The sequence below is a fragment of the Dermacentor albipictus genome, chromosome 4, assembly GCF_038994185.2.
Source record: "Dermacentor albipictus isolate Rhodes 1998 colony chromosome 4, USDA_Dalb.pri_finalv2, whole genome shotgun sequence".
Taxonomy (NCBI): domain Eukaryota; kingdom Metazoa; phylum Arthropoda; class Arachnida; order Ixodida; family Ixodidae; genus Dermacentor; species Dermacentor albipictus.
Window position 1 is genome coordinate 136,688,952 of NC_091824.1, and position 15,590 is coordinate 136,704,541.

Genomic DNA, 15,590 nt, shown 5'->3' on the forward strand with positions numbered 1-15,590 from the left:
GTAGATATTACAATACATAAGCATGTTTGCTGTTAAACATAGTTTTGAATGTGTTTGACTGAAAGAAGGGATGAAAAATAGTGTGCATACACCGTCCTGATGGAAATAAAATGAATGAAGTTATAACACAGGCTGATAGGTCCGACATATTCAAGGAACATGAAAAAGAGATATGATGTTTCACATCTGGCCAGTCCCACAGTGCCTGCAGTGAGACAATTATGCCTTATTAGCCTGGTCTCATGGGCAGTTTTGAACAGCTATCGTGTTGATGGCTTTCGAAATTGTCACACTTTATAGACTCGAAGGAGTTGTATTGCCTCTATACAGCAAACTCAACAGCCTGCCATTCCAAACACAATGGCAGCAACAGAGGTGCACAAAGAAGTGCAATGAGCAGAGGCGGCAGAATAATTAGAGGCAGCAAAAAAATGTTTTCACTGCGGTGTACATAGAACAAAAGAAGGAAATCCATAAAGAAGAATTCTATGACAATTCAACAGGTAGCCACCTAATGGCCGAGACACAATGGGGAGCCCTGCACACTCAACTTTGGGCAGCCCATTATATGGCAAGTGTCTTGATGCAGTGCCCACTCTGCAGCACAGCAGAAGAATAGTCCATAGTGCACATCATCACGGTATTTCTGGGTGGATATCCACCTGCTCACCAAGACCCTGACCTTGCCAATGGTACTATGACTGGCACTAAGTCGGTGGCATAGTCAACACTACAATGCACCGCCTTGATGACTGGTGGAAACATGGAACACTATGACGCATCTGGGACAGGAAGCAAAAGAGAAGAGCAGAAATGTTGATCTATCTCCTTTTTTTTCTAACACCTGATAAAAGGTGCTGCACTGGAGGTGCCTTCCTTGCAACTCCATGTGGTGCAAGGAAGGCAGAACAGCCATTTTATTATTATTTTTAAGTGATGGCTGTACTGTGGTCTAGATTCTTTGGCGCCCCATTATGAAGGGCATCATCAGCAGCAGCAGTGCTGTCATGGCATGGGACTGGCGCTTCTTGTTGCTCCAAGAAAAAAAAAATTTTCTTTGCAAAGTAAACAGTTCCTTCTGTCCTGTTTCGTTGAATGCATTGCTTACCGCTTGCCACAGTCATTGAGGATGGTGCCCACATCTGCTGCTTGAAGGCCTTTGAGATTTTGATAACAGTTCCACGCAACTCCATCGACTCAATAGACTTTTGACTTGATGGCCATTGTGGCAGCATGGTAGCGCCTACTTCACCATTCAATCGACAGAATATCATTTTGAAGGCTTTGGAATGCCCGTGTGGCTCCAGTTGCAGGAAAAGTTATAACAAGAAAGTGCATAGTACCGCATGCACATTGGCATAGGGCCAACTAGCCTTCCCGCTGTCTCAAACAAATGTAGTGACAACACCTTGCCAAGTAGATGACCTGCACATCCTACACCATCCATGTGGTAGGCACCTATACTCCATTTCATGTTTGGCAGGCAAAGCTGTGGAAGCTATGCAAGTAGTTTGGTCACACAAGTCTTGCTCCATGTACTTCATAGTGCAGTTGTTTGTGCTTTGCAATGCTTTCTATGGAATAATTACAATATGTACTCAAATGTAGGCCAATACTTTTTTTAACGTAACTATAAAGGGTCGATTAAGATATTAAAGATGTGATTTGGGCACCACCACCAAGCACGTAAAGGGACACTAAAGGCAAATATTAAGTCAAATTAAAATGATAGAGTAATGCTTGAGAATCTCTGTCAATATTATCACGGGCAGAGCCTTGTTAACAGAAAAATTGAGCTAAATGCAGGACATGATTAGAGAATCCCCCAGTACATTCAAGTACTTGCCCTATGATGAAAGCAGTCCTCAGTTAAATTCTGTCACTAGTACTCAACCATGCGTTGCACAAAACATCCTGTTATACAGGATGTATCCTGTTATACTGTTATATAAGACGAAATAAAGTGCTGCTTGTCCAGTTCTATTTCATTTTTAGAAAGAAGAACTCATTGAAATTACGCTTGACAACGACGCGGGCGGTCGAAAGGTTTCGTTTTCGCTCGGCTCTGCGCTGCCCACACTTTCGCATTTCACTAGTTATCGTGTGGTGCTGCACTGGTTTTGCTGGCTCGCGAACCTCGCACAAACTGCAAGTAGCAGAGAATTCAACTTCTATGTGATGTCGCCGGATGCCTGAGTGGTCTATGCCACTTGACCAAAACCAACCCACTTGACCAACCCGCCGCTCTGTCCTGACTCAGTACTGCGGTCTGCCAGCCGCCGTTTTACTCACTGACAGCAGCAAAGGGTGCTGATGGCATATGCAATGTCACCACTCCCCCGGTTCAGTTGCGGGAGATTTGAATTTCAAAAAAGGTACTCGGATCCTTCAGATGCAATTTTCTCGTAAACTAAGTCTTTTCTTGGCACGAAACAAGCGTTGCGATGTTTCAGGAACGGTATGTAAACAGTCCATGTTGACTTAGTATTTGCCTTTAGTGTCCCTTTAACAACATGTCATCATGGCCATGATATTCCAAGCACTATATTGCTGAAAAGCCTCTGAAATCTGGTGGTGTGTCGCTCAATTTTGGAGGCCGTGATTGTGGCTGATGGATGCATTTCCCAGTAAACATTATGATTACATCCACTGCAGTTGTTGGAAGGCGTGAAAAGCAGTCAGGGATCTTTGAATGCTATCACGTTCCAGCGTTCCACTCTTAAAGGCAAAACTTAAGCTCCCTCCAAATTTTTTGCTACAAATAAATAAGACACTTTATGTTACATAGGATAGATTACGCATGCCTATATAGTTTCTCTAGCTTACGTAGCATTGCCTGCTATGTATAAAACTGAGTGTATACATGTGCCTACTGTTGAACTAGCATTTCCAGAAATACTTCATTCCAGCACCGCAGCTCTCTGCTGCAGAAGGCTTGCATAACATATGAAGCAGTTGTTCTTTTTGTGAAATCAATTGCAGTAACCTAACTAAAAAACTTTAATTTACATCTACTTTCAGGTTTGTAGCTTAACTTATGCAAAGTAACATGATTTTGGCTTCTAGCGCGAAGTGAAACACGGACACAGAAAGGAGCAGACAGGACGAGCGCTTGTCCTGTCTGCTCCTTTCTGTGTCCGTGTTTCACTTCGCGCTAGAAGCCAAAATCATGTTACCGTACCAACTCGCCCAACTGTCTATCCTTATGCAAAGTATTTTACTGAAGAAGCAGTTATGGGCAGGGAAATGGACTGATTGCGTTTGTTTGTTTGTTTGTTTGTGCTTTGGTTCAGGCATGGCGTGGCAACTGAAGTTATGCAGTTCTCATGTAATGTCAGAATCAGTACTATACGAAGCATTTAGAGGTAGCTGGTTATTTCAGCGCTGGAAGTGCTGCGCCAATTGTGCCATCTTGCGCACCAACCTGCACCAAAACACTAATTTCGAACAAAGTTGCCAAATTTAGCAGGATGTGCACGTTCAGTGGCAACCACACAGCCATGCACATGCGTTGGCTAGTGCTTAGCCCTGCAATCCAAGCCTAAGCAGTCTGTTTCAGTGTCGGCGTCCTCGGAGTGTGGTTGTGTTTGGTGGCGTAATTGTAACTAGGCCACAAGAAATGAAAACTGTTTTGTGCCGTACAATGCATTACGAAGGTTTTCTAAAAGTGTTACGCATTTGTGTATATGCGGACCAGCGGAAGATGATTTGAATTGGCGCTCGTTTCATGGGGCAGTCGGGAAGGAAAGCCGCGCTAAATGAATGAGGTCATATAGTCTGCTCAGCGTGTAGCTTATCAGTTTTGTTATACATTTTCGCACTCGATTTTGTGCCTTATTGGTACATTTGCATCGATTAATGGGCGAACACTGTGCGTGTGACGTTCTGAATCTATTTTGCATGTGAACCATGTCCGGTTACTGAAGCGATAGTGTGGTACACTGACAAACAGCCTGCCTACTTTCGTGAAACTTCTTGGTCACAAATATCCAATGGCAACTGCAATCATCAATCAAATTTACACTTGGGCTACAATATATTCTGCCCGGCCAAACCCCACAAAATCGGGTTCTTGCCACTGCAGAACGCAAGCCAAGGATGTAAAGTTTCATATTTAGTCAACCTTATCGGCCAAATTGTGGTCATCATTAAAAGTTTCACGAAACCACAAACCTCTGAAATTGTGTTTGCGGCAACGATGTTCACGACTTGACTTGTGCAGATAGGTCCAAAAATTTTAGTGTACTATCATTCAGCGCACGAAGTATCGGTTGCTGTTTACACTGGCTTTATGGCACTTGTGGCAGAACCGCGAGTAAGCCCAAATATCAAGCTTATTCAAAATATTGGTTAACGACACAGACCGGAAAGACAGTGAACATTTTTAGGCCTTTAGTGTTTTAAAATATATCTTAGAGCTTTTTCTTAGCAAGCGATGTGAAATACTGGCAAATGTACAACAACCGGTACATCACCTTACATTTATTCTGTAATATTCTGCTATCTTAACTGAAGGTTGCCAAGGATTAAAAATTTCCTGAGGGTGCCATGCAAACGGCGTTCATTGTACCGTGATGGGTGTGGTTCATGGTAGCCACTGTAAATATTTCTTATTCATCGTGCCTGAATACGTTTAATTAGCTAAATTTATAATTTACCTAATCGATGAGATGTAAATGAGAAGGTTGTGGATTACCTTGAGAAATGACCGATAAGAGCATTTAAAACAACCTATGCTTCATGAAGACTTTTTTAACAAGAAAAAAAGCAAATGGAGGGAAAAAAAAGAAAGAAAAACCTGCTTTGACCATGACAATGCTTCTATGCACTAAAGATTGCATCAATTTTTCTGCAAAGCTCGTCAAATAGGGGCACTGGGAACAAGCTGCTCGCCGCATCAGCAGTTTTTGGGGCGCATCTTCAATCCCTATCAAACGCCAAGTAGCATGAACAGTTCACTTTCCGAACTGTTACAAGACCGTCAACCAGGTTTGCACGTTCGTAATATACACAATGCACTGATAACGACGTTTAGATCTGAGGCCACCTATATTACTGATGAGGGGACGTGTTGTCACTTGGATTCTTTTTTTTTTTAAATTTCGCTTTTTTCCCCTTGAAAAACCGGCCCACACAAGACCTAAGTTGCTATATATGATGTTATCGGTAATTTCTTTACATATTCCACAACCTTTGCATTGACTCGTTATTGAATAAGTAAGGTAATAAATGTTAGTTTCTTGTTCACAATGAAAAAAAAAAAAGCTTGACTAGCATTATAAAGTAGGTGCTGTCCACAGAAAGCCTTCAGTTATTTTTTTTCTTGGCCACATTTAGTTGGCACATTCGGTACGTAATTTAGTGGTGGTTTTTGAGAAATCTGTGTGGTTTTTCTTTATAGCTTCATGCTACGGTGGATGACAATATTTCCCTTTCGTAAATCTTGTTGACCTTGCTGGCTTCCGCAGAACTGATCTGCTGTGGCCGAATAGTCTTCTGCAAAGTCAAATTAGAAACACCTTTTCTTTTATGTCTGTATTTCACATATGTTGACCTTGACGAAGCTGCTCCAAAATGGACAATTCATGCTCCAAACCTGCTCCAAAGTGCAAAACTTGCTGCTGTCAGAGCTGCCCCAAAACTTCCTTGGCCGCTTCCATCCCTGTTATTGTTTGTGATAGATGTCCTTGGGTGGACTTCCACAAAGTGTTGCCATATTGCGCCACATGTCTGTGTAAGGCAAGCAATTGTGTGTGTGTGTGTGTGACAACAATGCGAAAGTGACAACACGAGAGTGACAATGATGGTGATGACAATGCCATGACAACTGACTTATAGTACTCTGGAAAAGAAACGTTGAAACCTCGGCCGAGGTAATGTAACAATTTTGTACCAATGCCATTCCTCTTCATGCTTCATCAGTGGTCAGAGCAGCACTCCGTTTCAGCTATCAATGGGCTCAACTGGCCATGAGCAGTGGATCATAAGAGTGGCATAGAATCACGCAGAAGGAATTGTTACATTATACTGGCCCTGGCCTGATCTCGAGATCAGGTAGTGCACTGGGTAAACTGGGCTAATCGCTAAGGCTGTGCACATATTACATAGCATCCCAGAGAGCTAGCAGCTACAATGGAAGGATGCGGGGAACTGGCACTCTCTTTTTTTTGATAAGCAAATTGCTGCTCAAGTGGAAGATAAACTGCACATTCAGCATCTATCTTTTTGTCTACTTTAATTTCCCCTTTACCTTTGTACGACATTTCCAGTAAACATAACAATTAATTGCCCCTATACTTTCTCTGGCTTTATTGACTACTTCTTTCTCATTGACTCATGTCACAGAGGGGCCGCTAGTCTTTGAGCTTTGTGGGCTCAAAGTGTAGGCAGGAGGAAGGAGGGTGATGAATGCATGCCCAGTTGGGGGGCAATGGTGACTAGGACATCTGTGCAGTTTGCTTGTTGTTTGCCACATGCCGCTAGTGTGCTCTTGGCTCTAGAATACGCTGGAAATAGTATTCTTGGACCACTGTTGTTCAGTTTTTATGTCAATGATATTACTTGCATAAACCAAAAACCAACATTCATCATATATGCATATGACACAACACTTTTATTTCGTCATACTGATTGCAATTCGTTTCAACGTGACATAAATGAATGCCTGGAAAATTTGAGCGCATGGACTACATTGAACTCATTAGAGATAAATGCTTACAAAACCTAAAGCCATTCTTTTCATTCCAAGACAGTCGACCGCCGCACTAACAGGAAATCCTATTCTTAACAATTCTGCCGTGGAGGTGGTTGACTCTGTTTAACACTTGGAGCATACTTTCATAAATATATGTCCTGGAATAGCCACATCAATTACATAATTACTCGGATATCAAAAGCTGTCGGCATATTGGCAAACTTACATTTCTTTCTACCATCTAGTATTAAATTGTCTATCTTCTATGCACTGTTCGCTCTCATTTGAATTATTGCTTGCTTGTTTGGGGTTAAACAACTTTAATAAACATAAACCATCTACATACGTTTCAAAAGAAAGCACTTCAACACATAGTTGGTGAGCCTTTCCATGCCCATACTAAACCCTTTTTTGAGTGCTTTAACCTTATCTGCATTCCCAGTCTTTATGCATATACACTGGCAATAAAATACCAACAAAATGTTATCACCCCTGAGAAGATGCTAGATTCTATTGCTCATTTAACTTTGAAGACACACATTTACCCTTCACGTCATACAGATATTTGGAGCGAGCCATATTCCCGTACATGTTATGGTACACAGATGCTTCGACACACTCTCCCTGCTCTTCTGAATTATCTGCATGAAAATGAGATTGCAATAAAAAATGTAAATAAAAAAAACTTTATGCATACTTTTTGTTATACAACTGTAGGACACCTTGTATTTATATTGTGTACATTTTGTACGATTCTCTCACATTACTCTCATTCATACTGTTATATGCTTTATAGTCTCTTCTACATCCCTTCATTTTACTCATGCCTGTGCTTGTATCACATTGGTATAATAATTGGGACTGAATTGTATGACTAAGTGAATTTTTTTTCCCTGGTCACCACGGCTGTCTGTTACGTAAGCGGGGACCTGAACCTTCGTCAAGAGAACTAGTTTTCACTTTTTGTTCAGGCCTCCCTCAATTTCTTTATGGAAGAATAAACTTGATTTCATTTGATTTGATTTGAATGGGATGGGTTGCACTTATTCCATGGGTCTGACTGAAGTACATGAGACCCACCTCTCTGTATTGCTTACATAAGTTATGATGGCTTGCTTGTATGTAGAAGGAAACCGCTGCTATCATGCTGTTTTCTTTGTTGCAGGTACCCATCTCAAGTTTTTGTTGGTGACACATTCTGCTATTTTGCCGGCATGACCTTTGCCGTGGTAGGCATCCTGGGCCACTTCAGCAAGACCATGCTACTGTTCTTTCTTCCACAAGTGTTCAACTTCCTGTACAGTGTGCCGCAACTCTTTCACCTAGTTCCATGCCCAAGACACAGGCTTCCAAGGTACCACTGCCATTTCGGCCTCTTGCTTTGAAGAAAGAATGAGACATCAACATATATTAAATTGAATGCTAACAGTTCTTTCCATAGTGTGCCAATAGTGAAGCGTGGTGTAAAGTTTATATGTATTTACAGTGAGACATGAAAGATAGGGCAGTGATGAGTTTCATGTGAATGATGCTGTTGGAGATGCTGTTAATTCCCCTGAACTTCTTTTAGCTGAAAAATTTGCTTAACTTCGGCATGCGGCATTTCATTACTAGTTATATACACAATCTGGACCTGAGAGCAACTGTGTAGGTCATCACTGTTGCTGAAAAGTCTATGCCTCTTCTTCTTCTTGTTATTTTTTTCTTTAAGTTCGTGAGCTTGCATAGATATGTAGAATAGTATAAAAACTTGTGACCAAGTACCATATGGTGTCCATTAATTTTAGTTCACATTCAGTGCACATTCATACACATTCTAGTACCCAGTGGTCTGAAGGGAAGGGTTGTAGATGTAATGCCCACAGTAAAGTTTCGTTCGTTCTCCGTCCTCGCTTCACCGTTGGATCTTGAAGCTTCTCGGATGATGATCGGCAGTTGTTGATCAAACGCAGGCAGGAAACGATGAGGTCAGATGTACAAGAAATATTTATAAGTAAACTTTTCTATATACATGGCAGGTAAAACAAATACATTACAAAGTTGAACAATTGAGAAACAAAGTCTCACTCTTCTACTGTCTCAATGACTGTTAGAGCCCAGACTCGTTTTCACGTACATAGTACGGAGGCTCACTGATCTATCAGCAATCCTGATTTCAGCCAAGTCTGAGGGACAGCATGTCGTCCCGATTTTTATAGTCCAAAATATACAAAGAAAAAAAGGCGGTAGGGCCGTTGGCCCGTCCCACAGGTTCAGTTGCCAATCAGAACCAACCGTTTGTTAAGCCACAACCCACAGGGATGGGCTTACTCTAAAAAATAAACATATTGGAAAACAAAGCTCTTTTCCTTCTTCGCCAAAACTCGGTTGCCCTCTCATTTCTCCGTAGTTAGTGACGGGCTCAGCAAAACACGCCAGGCTCGAACAAGTTATCGCTAGACCGTTTCAAATCCCAACGGCGTCTAGGCCGCAAATGTCTCGGAAGCAGGGGCATCGATACCACGAAGTGCCGCTGTACTCAAAGTTTGGCCTTGTGGGAGACGGACGGCCCTCCTTGTCCTTCATACTTATTGTCTACAAGACAAAGTTCTTCGAGTGCGTGTTTCCAAGACGCCGTCGTGCGAATGCACTCTTTACGTGTGCACCGCATTCCTACAGCGTGCACGGTAAGCTGGCCTTCGACACCACACAGGCAGTCGCACCCAACAACAAGGCTGGCGATTACGTTCCGGACGCGTAGCAGATTAGGTCCATGCTCACTGCATGCGGCACGGGGTCAGAGTTGCTAAGTCCTTCTTAACCTCGGCGGCGCCTCCAATTAGTCAGGCACTGGGGCGCCAGACCCACAATACCTTGTACAGCGGTCCGTTTCAAGGCTGGTCTGTGTGACCGTCGGCGGACTGTCAATATCGTGCGCACAATACCGACTTCCCGGAATCGGTGCTCGCCCGCCTGGCACCTGCCGCGACGCGTCACCTAACCCCGCGTGTTGCCTGTGACCCCACATAACACAGCAACTGTCGCCCCGCTGACATGGGGGGAAGTGAACCCCCTCTCTATACATACAGCACGTGGCCGATTCGTGAAACTTAAAAACACGAACAATCAGAGCGACCTTACACCCTCTATAGCTTCAAGTGACATGGCTTAAAAGCCAGTGCTAACTATTTCCATTGCTGTCACATGCAGATTCTGTGCAGAGGAAGACAAAATGGAAGCAAGCACAGTGCGGTTCCGGGTGTCCTCGCTTCATCCTTTGGGGAAACTGGTGCTCCACTTCTATCGAAGCTTAGGTCTGGTGCAGTGCAAGCCAGTACACGAGAAAGACAGTGATGAGGTGGACTGCAGCAACTTCACTCTCATAAATCTTGTGCTCGTGTGGGGCGGCAAGCGGCATGAGCAGTCGGTCACCACTGCGCTCCTCGCTATCCAGGTATCTTAATTAACAGCTCATCACAAATATGAAACAGCAAATTATGCTTTCGTTATTTCCAGTCTTTATTGCTGTTCAAGTGAGTGCAGCTTGTATTGGGAAGCAAATAATAACTACACCCAAGTGTGTTTTCAGCAAAGGACATCGTGACTGTACGATCAAAGCAAGTAGTGAAATGTGTGTACCATTCCCTGTGGGATCTAACATGACCCACAAAGCCTAAACAGCAGCTGATCTCGCACATGAAGCAAAAAAGTGGGCTTTTGTAATTTGCTATCTTTAGCGTATCAAAAACGCTACTATTTTTCAGAATTGTGAGGTATCAAACTTATTGTAGCAAAAATGATATGTTGGGCCTTGCGGGATTGAAGCTGTGAAGACATCCCAGTCACAGTGTGGTTAGACTATGGTTTAGCCAAGGTAAATGGGCTAAAAATTCATCGAAGTGAATTTAACTCTAATTCTCTGCTGCTGGACCAAAGATTGTGTTCTAGTGAAAAACATTTGTTGGAAGTCAGCAGCAATATAGCTGAATGACATCTACATACCAAAAGTGACAAGTTTTGTTTTGCCTTTGACAAATTCCCTTCTACCTTAGTTTATGCATGTGGACATAAACTAAGTGGAGTGCATGTGGAGTTTATGCATGTGGAGTGGATTCTTTCAGAAACTAACCTGGGAAGGCTTATAAGGTGTGAATCTTAACAAAATGGCTGGAGTTTATGTGCCAGCAGTTTCATAATGGCTGTTGGCAAAAAATAGTGACTAAGGTAGGCTGAGTGAAAGCAAAAGCCATTGATGAATATTCATGATTTCATCTTTCCACACTCATGTTCTTACCATTTTATCGTCTTTTTTTTTCTCAGATTCTTGAAGCAGATTGCTTTAAACATACAATGTTAAAACTTCAGCTTAGCATGTGCATGTGGCTACAGTCACTTCACTGTGAACTTGAAGCGAAATTAATTAATTATTTAATTAATTGAGTAAATCTCAAATTTAAGGGAGGTAGCGAATTCAGTACTCATCATTTTCTGCACCATAAAAGAGATTGCAGGCAACAGGAAAAGAAACCAAACTCTTATACAGTGCTTGTACCTCGTTTGTTTTGCTGCTGACTCCATAATTGCAGCATTGAGCCTGAACTCCTCAAGCTCACAACAATGATTGATTATAATTATTGCAATCAGTTCAAAATGTGTAGCAACTGCAGTGCGGGTTTAGGCTTGAAGCAGGGATTGTCATTACGTCACCATTGATGTGGGGTTCAGTTGTGGTGGTTCAATGTTCACATGCCACACTGTGACTGTTTCACTGAAAGCTGAGGAAACTAGGCATTCAACAGGATAGTAGATGACATTTGTACTACACACTGCACCATATCTGTCTGAAACTAATGAACTGAAACTGAAAGAATGTAGGCGGAGGGCTTTTTGCAATCCCAGAGAAGTGACAGTGGAGCACCAGGCTTATCTTTTATTGCGTGCATAGAAACGCAGAGTGAAGGATGGAAGAATGGCCGACGTTGTGGCACATGCCGAGCCTTCAGTTACACAGTCATGGTGCGACTTGTGACCCATGTACCAAGCTGACTGACATATGCGTCAGGGTTTTGTGATACTGCTATACTCGACCACCAACTCAAATTTCTGTGGTCTAACAATGAGTCCTGCTTCATGCCTATCAGTGCTGAACTTAGCATGTGCTTGGATTGGTTGCATTAACTCTTTTTGGTCCATGATTCCTGTAGAAATGGTAATGTTTTGCAGGAATTATCCAACCTAGACAAAAACAAACAACAAAACTATTAAAGTGTTTTAGTTAAGCATCTTTACGGTCTGCTACACTCGGTGTTTCCCTGCTAAGCCACAGTGGAGCGGCAGGTGATTCTCATGTTTTAGTTATGCATTTAGTGGAGCGGAGCGAACCTTTCATAGTTGCAGAGCCCTCTGGCCGAATTCAGGGTGGTAAAACAAAAGAAAAACACCCATTGGTCGCTTTTATAAAGTAAAAAGAATATATGTAATTATTTGTCCACGAAGTATCTAGATGTGCGCTTGTAATGTGTTACCATCCCATTTTATCCAGTGGAAAATAAAGCGCCATCTTGGGGAATGCCATGTCATAGCCAGCAAGCTTGCATTCTGCATCCGACCCAATTTTCTCTGATGTGAATGCGCTGCACAGCGCACACCACATCCTCCCACGCTGCGGGGTTTTCAAAGGGGCCAGCACTTACAACTTCTTTCCCGAAACATAAATTTTCGTTTATGCGAAATTGTTTCATGGATTGCGCTGCGCAGACAAACATAAAGGCACGGCTGAAGTGCACAGCATGGTTGAGAACATTTCACTGGAGGCAGCCATCCTGGAAAGAGTGAGGCAAGTGTGGTACCTCGATGCAAGCACGACAGAAGGCGCCTGCATCGACCACTCTCGCTAGCGAAAGACGACAGTGACGCTCCATGCTCCACTTAGGCAGCTTGTTAGTTGACCATGTTTCTCACTCCGCTAGCCCGCTTGTGGCTATGTGAAGGGTGCATGTGCATTCGCGCTTCCACTCCACTCAGCCGCTGAGCGGAGCATAAAGACGCCAAACTAAAACACTCTATTTTTTAGCAGTGTGAGTGCCAGCAATGCTAATTACATAATTTAATTACATACGCAGGCAAATGTGGCTTTCCCTGAAATTTCACAAATGTCCACGCATCACATTAGGCTGAGGTTTTATGCCACAGCACTCTATTTTCAAAGCCTGCTGTCTAATGCACATATCCTGCCTTGGGTGTCACATAAATGGTTTTCAGATAATCTGTCGCCATATTTCAAACCATAATGGTTGTCAAATAAGAAGTTCGATGAACCACATGCTGCTCACAACACATTGCGTTTTTGTCAGTTCATGAGAAAAGCATTCAATTCATTGCGAGAATCTCCAGTGGAAATATTCCTTTGGACATTTTTCATTCAGATGTCTATGATATGATATTTTCACTTCATTAAAAAATTTAGATTAGCAAGGGTTAAAGGATGAGATTTAACTAATGATTTCTTGTGCTTTGGGGGAATTGGGGCTTCACACAGTATAGCAGCTAGCTACCTACAAAGGAAAAAATTGGTGTCAAGTTGGAGCTAATATTGTGAAGAGGGCACTTGTCTTTATCAGGCACTTTGTGGGCGAAGCTCACTAAATTCGTCTATGATGAAGGCGAACCAAGTTGTCGCGCTCATGGCATCCACCCACAAAAGCACAGAAAACCAAGGCCCTGTAAGAGTTGGGGTCGGGCATGTCAAAAGGGTGTAGCTGGCCCATGCCGTCATCTGACTCATCCGCACTAAGGACGTTGTTGAAGGGAGGATTTTGTTCTCATCGAGAATGAAGAGTATGGGACTTATTTACGATATCTACATGAAGGGTGGAGAACGTTACATTTCATCAGGCTAGCATGACTGAAACAAAGCACACTGAGGAGCCGAAAGCGTCTGTCCTCCCTAGATCCCTAGGCCAGGTAAAACTGCCGTCCTAACTCCATCCAGTCGGAGCGTCCAAAGTCGTCGAAGGACCTGCCTTTGAGGGCGAAGGTTCACGCTCACTCCCGCACTTTTGTTTCACTGAACACACTGAAAGGAGTGGGGCCTCATATACAGAGGTTGTCGTGCTCGACTCAAGCTGGCACGTCTTGGTTCCTGAGCTGAATCCGCAGTTAGCTGCCGCATCTGTCAAATGACTGATTATTACCAGATTCCGTGGGGGAATGCGGAATCCAAATAATCTGAATTAAATTGGTCCATGAAGGTGACAGCGGACCAGCTAACAATACTCGGTCCCCCAAATGTGTCTCGCCTTGCGGCGCCAGTAGGCTGTCCGAGGGAGACGCATTGTTGGCTTCACGAAGTGATTTGTCGCAGCAGGCTAGGAAAGGCTAGAAGGTAACTACCCCCGCTGGCCGATCATAATAGCCCCCATAAAGGGACGCCGCACACACCTCTAATGCTAAAGGCAACTGGGGCTTCCCATGTGCAAACATTGTTGATCACTTCAAATCTCCATCTTCCTGTGAGCGTATTGTCTTGTCGAGACAGAAATTTTGTCACTTACCCTGTTATGAGACCAACTCTCATTAACCAGCATTTCTGTATTGTAAGGTATTTGAAATCTTCATGTAGTCTGCAACAGTGGGTTGCACGATTCATGGCACCTAAATATGTCTTTTATTATGTTCTGTTTTTCAGGTTTGGTCCAGCGTTGTGGCATTTGGCGTACGATATGGCCTTGCAAGGCTTTTTTATGACTTCTAGTCCACCTCCATCTTTCAAAAACTTTTTTCTGCAGTTTTTTAATAATAAAGTGTTGTTTTTTCACACACTGTTTACTACCTGTGCCTTTGTCATTTGAGTTATGTTGCTTTGTTTAAACCCTTGCTTTAGCATTTGTTAATTAGTGACAGCTGCCATTAAAGGATTACATTGTATTCATTTTAATGTGATAGTTTTAAGGTATAATCCTTCAGCTTTAACTGAGACCTACTTTCAGCATTGCTGCAGCCTCTCAATTACATTTATTCAAATGGCAGCAAAAGTAGATCCAAGAAAGGAGCTACTATTTAAGAAGAGTAAAAATTCTACGTCAAAACTTATGTCCAGGTAGTTTCAAGGCTGCCAAGAGTATTGCCATAAATAAAAAAAATTTGCATTGCACTACAGGGACACAATGTAAACGTATGGTGCAAACATTTCTGTTAATTGATATTCATATGTTTACGCTTACAAATATGGGAGTGTCAGAGACAGCTATGCCCTTGGCAACTTAAACAACACTTTCAAGCAAAATGCTGATAATTTAAAGATGCCTTAAATGTGATGCTTCGAAGTAATGTGAATGCCTGTTTCATTCAATTCTGCATGCTTCAATATTGTAAGTGCTTTACTCATAGCTTTTTGATGTTAAGTACACTTGTTAATGAAAGTTGTACATCCCTTTCATACATCTCAAATTTTGCAGCTGTTGCCGATGCTTTGCAACTATGGCTTAAGGGAATGTGATCGACTGATTGATTAATGTTGCAAAGCAACATGCAGGCCACGAGATGTGCTTCAACATGGGGCACAAGATTGACTGTGACTACATTAAGTGTGGACTTCAACGAAAGCACAACTGTTCTTGCGATTCACCTCTATCAAATTGTGGTTGCCATTTCTGGTGATTCAACTTGCAACCTCTTAGCCAGCAGCTGCGGATATATATGGGATGTAATGAAGCAAGTTTCTTGCATCTCGTGACAAGAAACAAATGCATGGAGACAGCATACCTCGGTTTTGTTCAGTTTGGAAATACACACATACATTTTCATTAAATGGCGGCACAGCTCTAATTTTGTCCTTCTCCAGGTGGGATGCCAATCCTTTCATTTCCAAGACTGCGTGCGGTGTGATGGCAAGAAACTGGTTACGTAGCTAATAGCT

At 42.7% G+C, this 15,590-nt stretch overlaps 1 protein-coding gene across 1 annotated transcript in view; it reads left to right on the forward strand.

Moving 5' to 3' along the window:
* Window positions 1-14,491, forward strand: part of Alg7 (Alg7 dolichyl-phosphate N-acetylglucosaminephosphotransferase) — a 34,255-nt gene extending 19,764 nt beyond the window's left edge. The window contains exons 6-8 of the mRNA XM_065427251.2: window positions 7,860-8,048; window positions 9,884-10,127; window positions 14,361-14,491. Of these exons, the coding sequence (XP_065283323.1) occupies window positions 7,860-8,048; window positions 9,884-10,127; window positions 14,361-14,426 (499 nt within the window). The 3' untranslated portion in view covers window positions 14,427-14,491. The remainder of the gene's footprint in view (window positions 1-7,859; window positions 8,049-9,883; window positions 10,128-14,360) is intronic.
* Window positions 14,492-15,590: the final 1,099 nt, after the last annotated feature.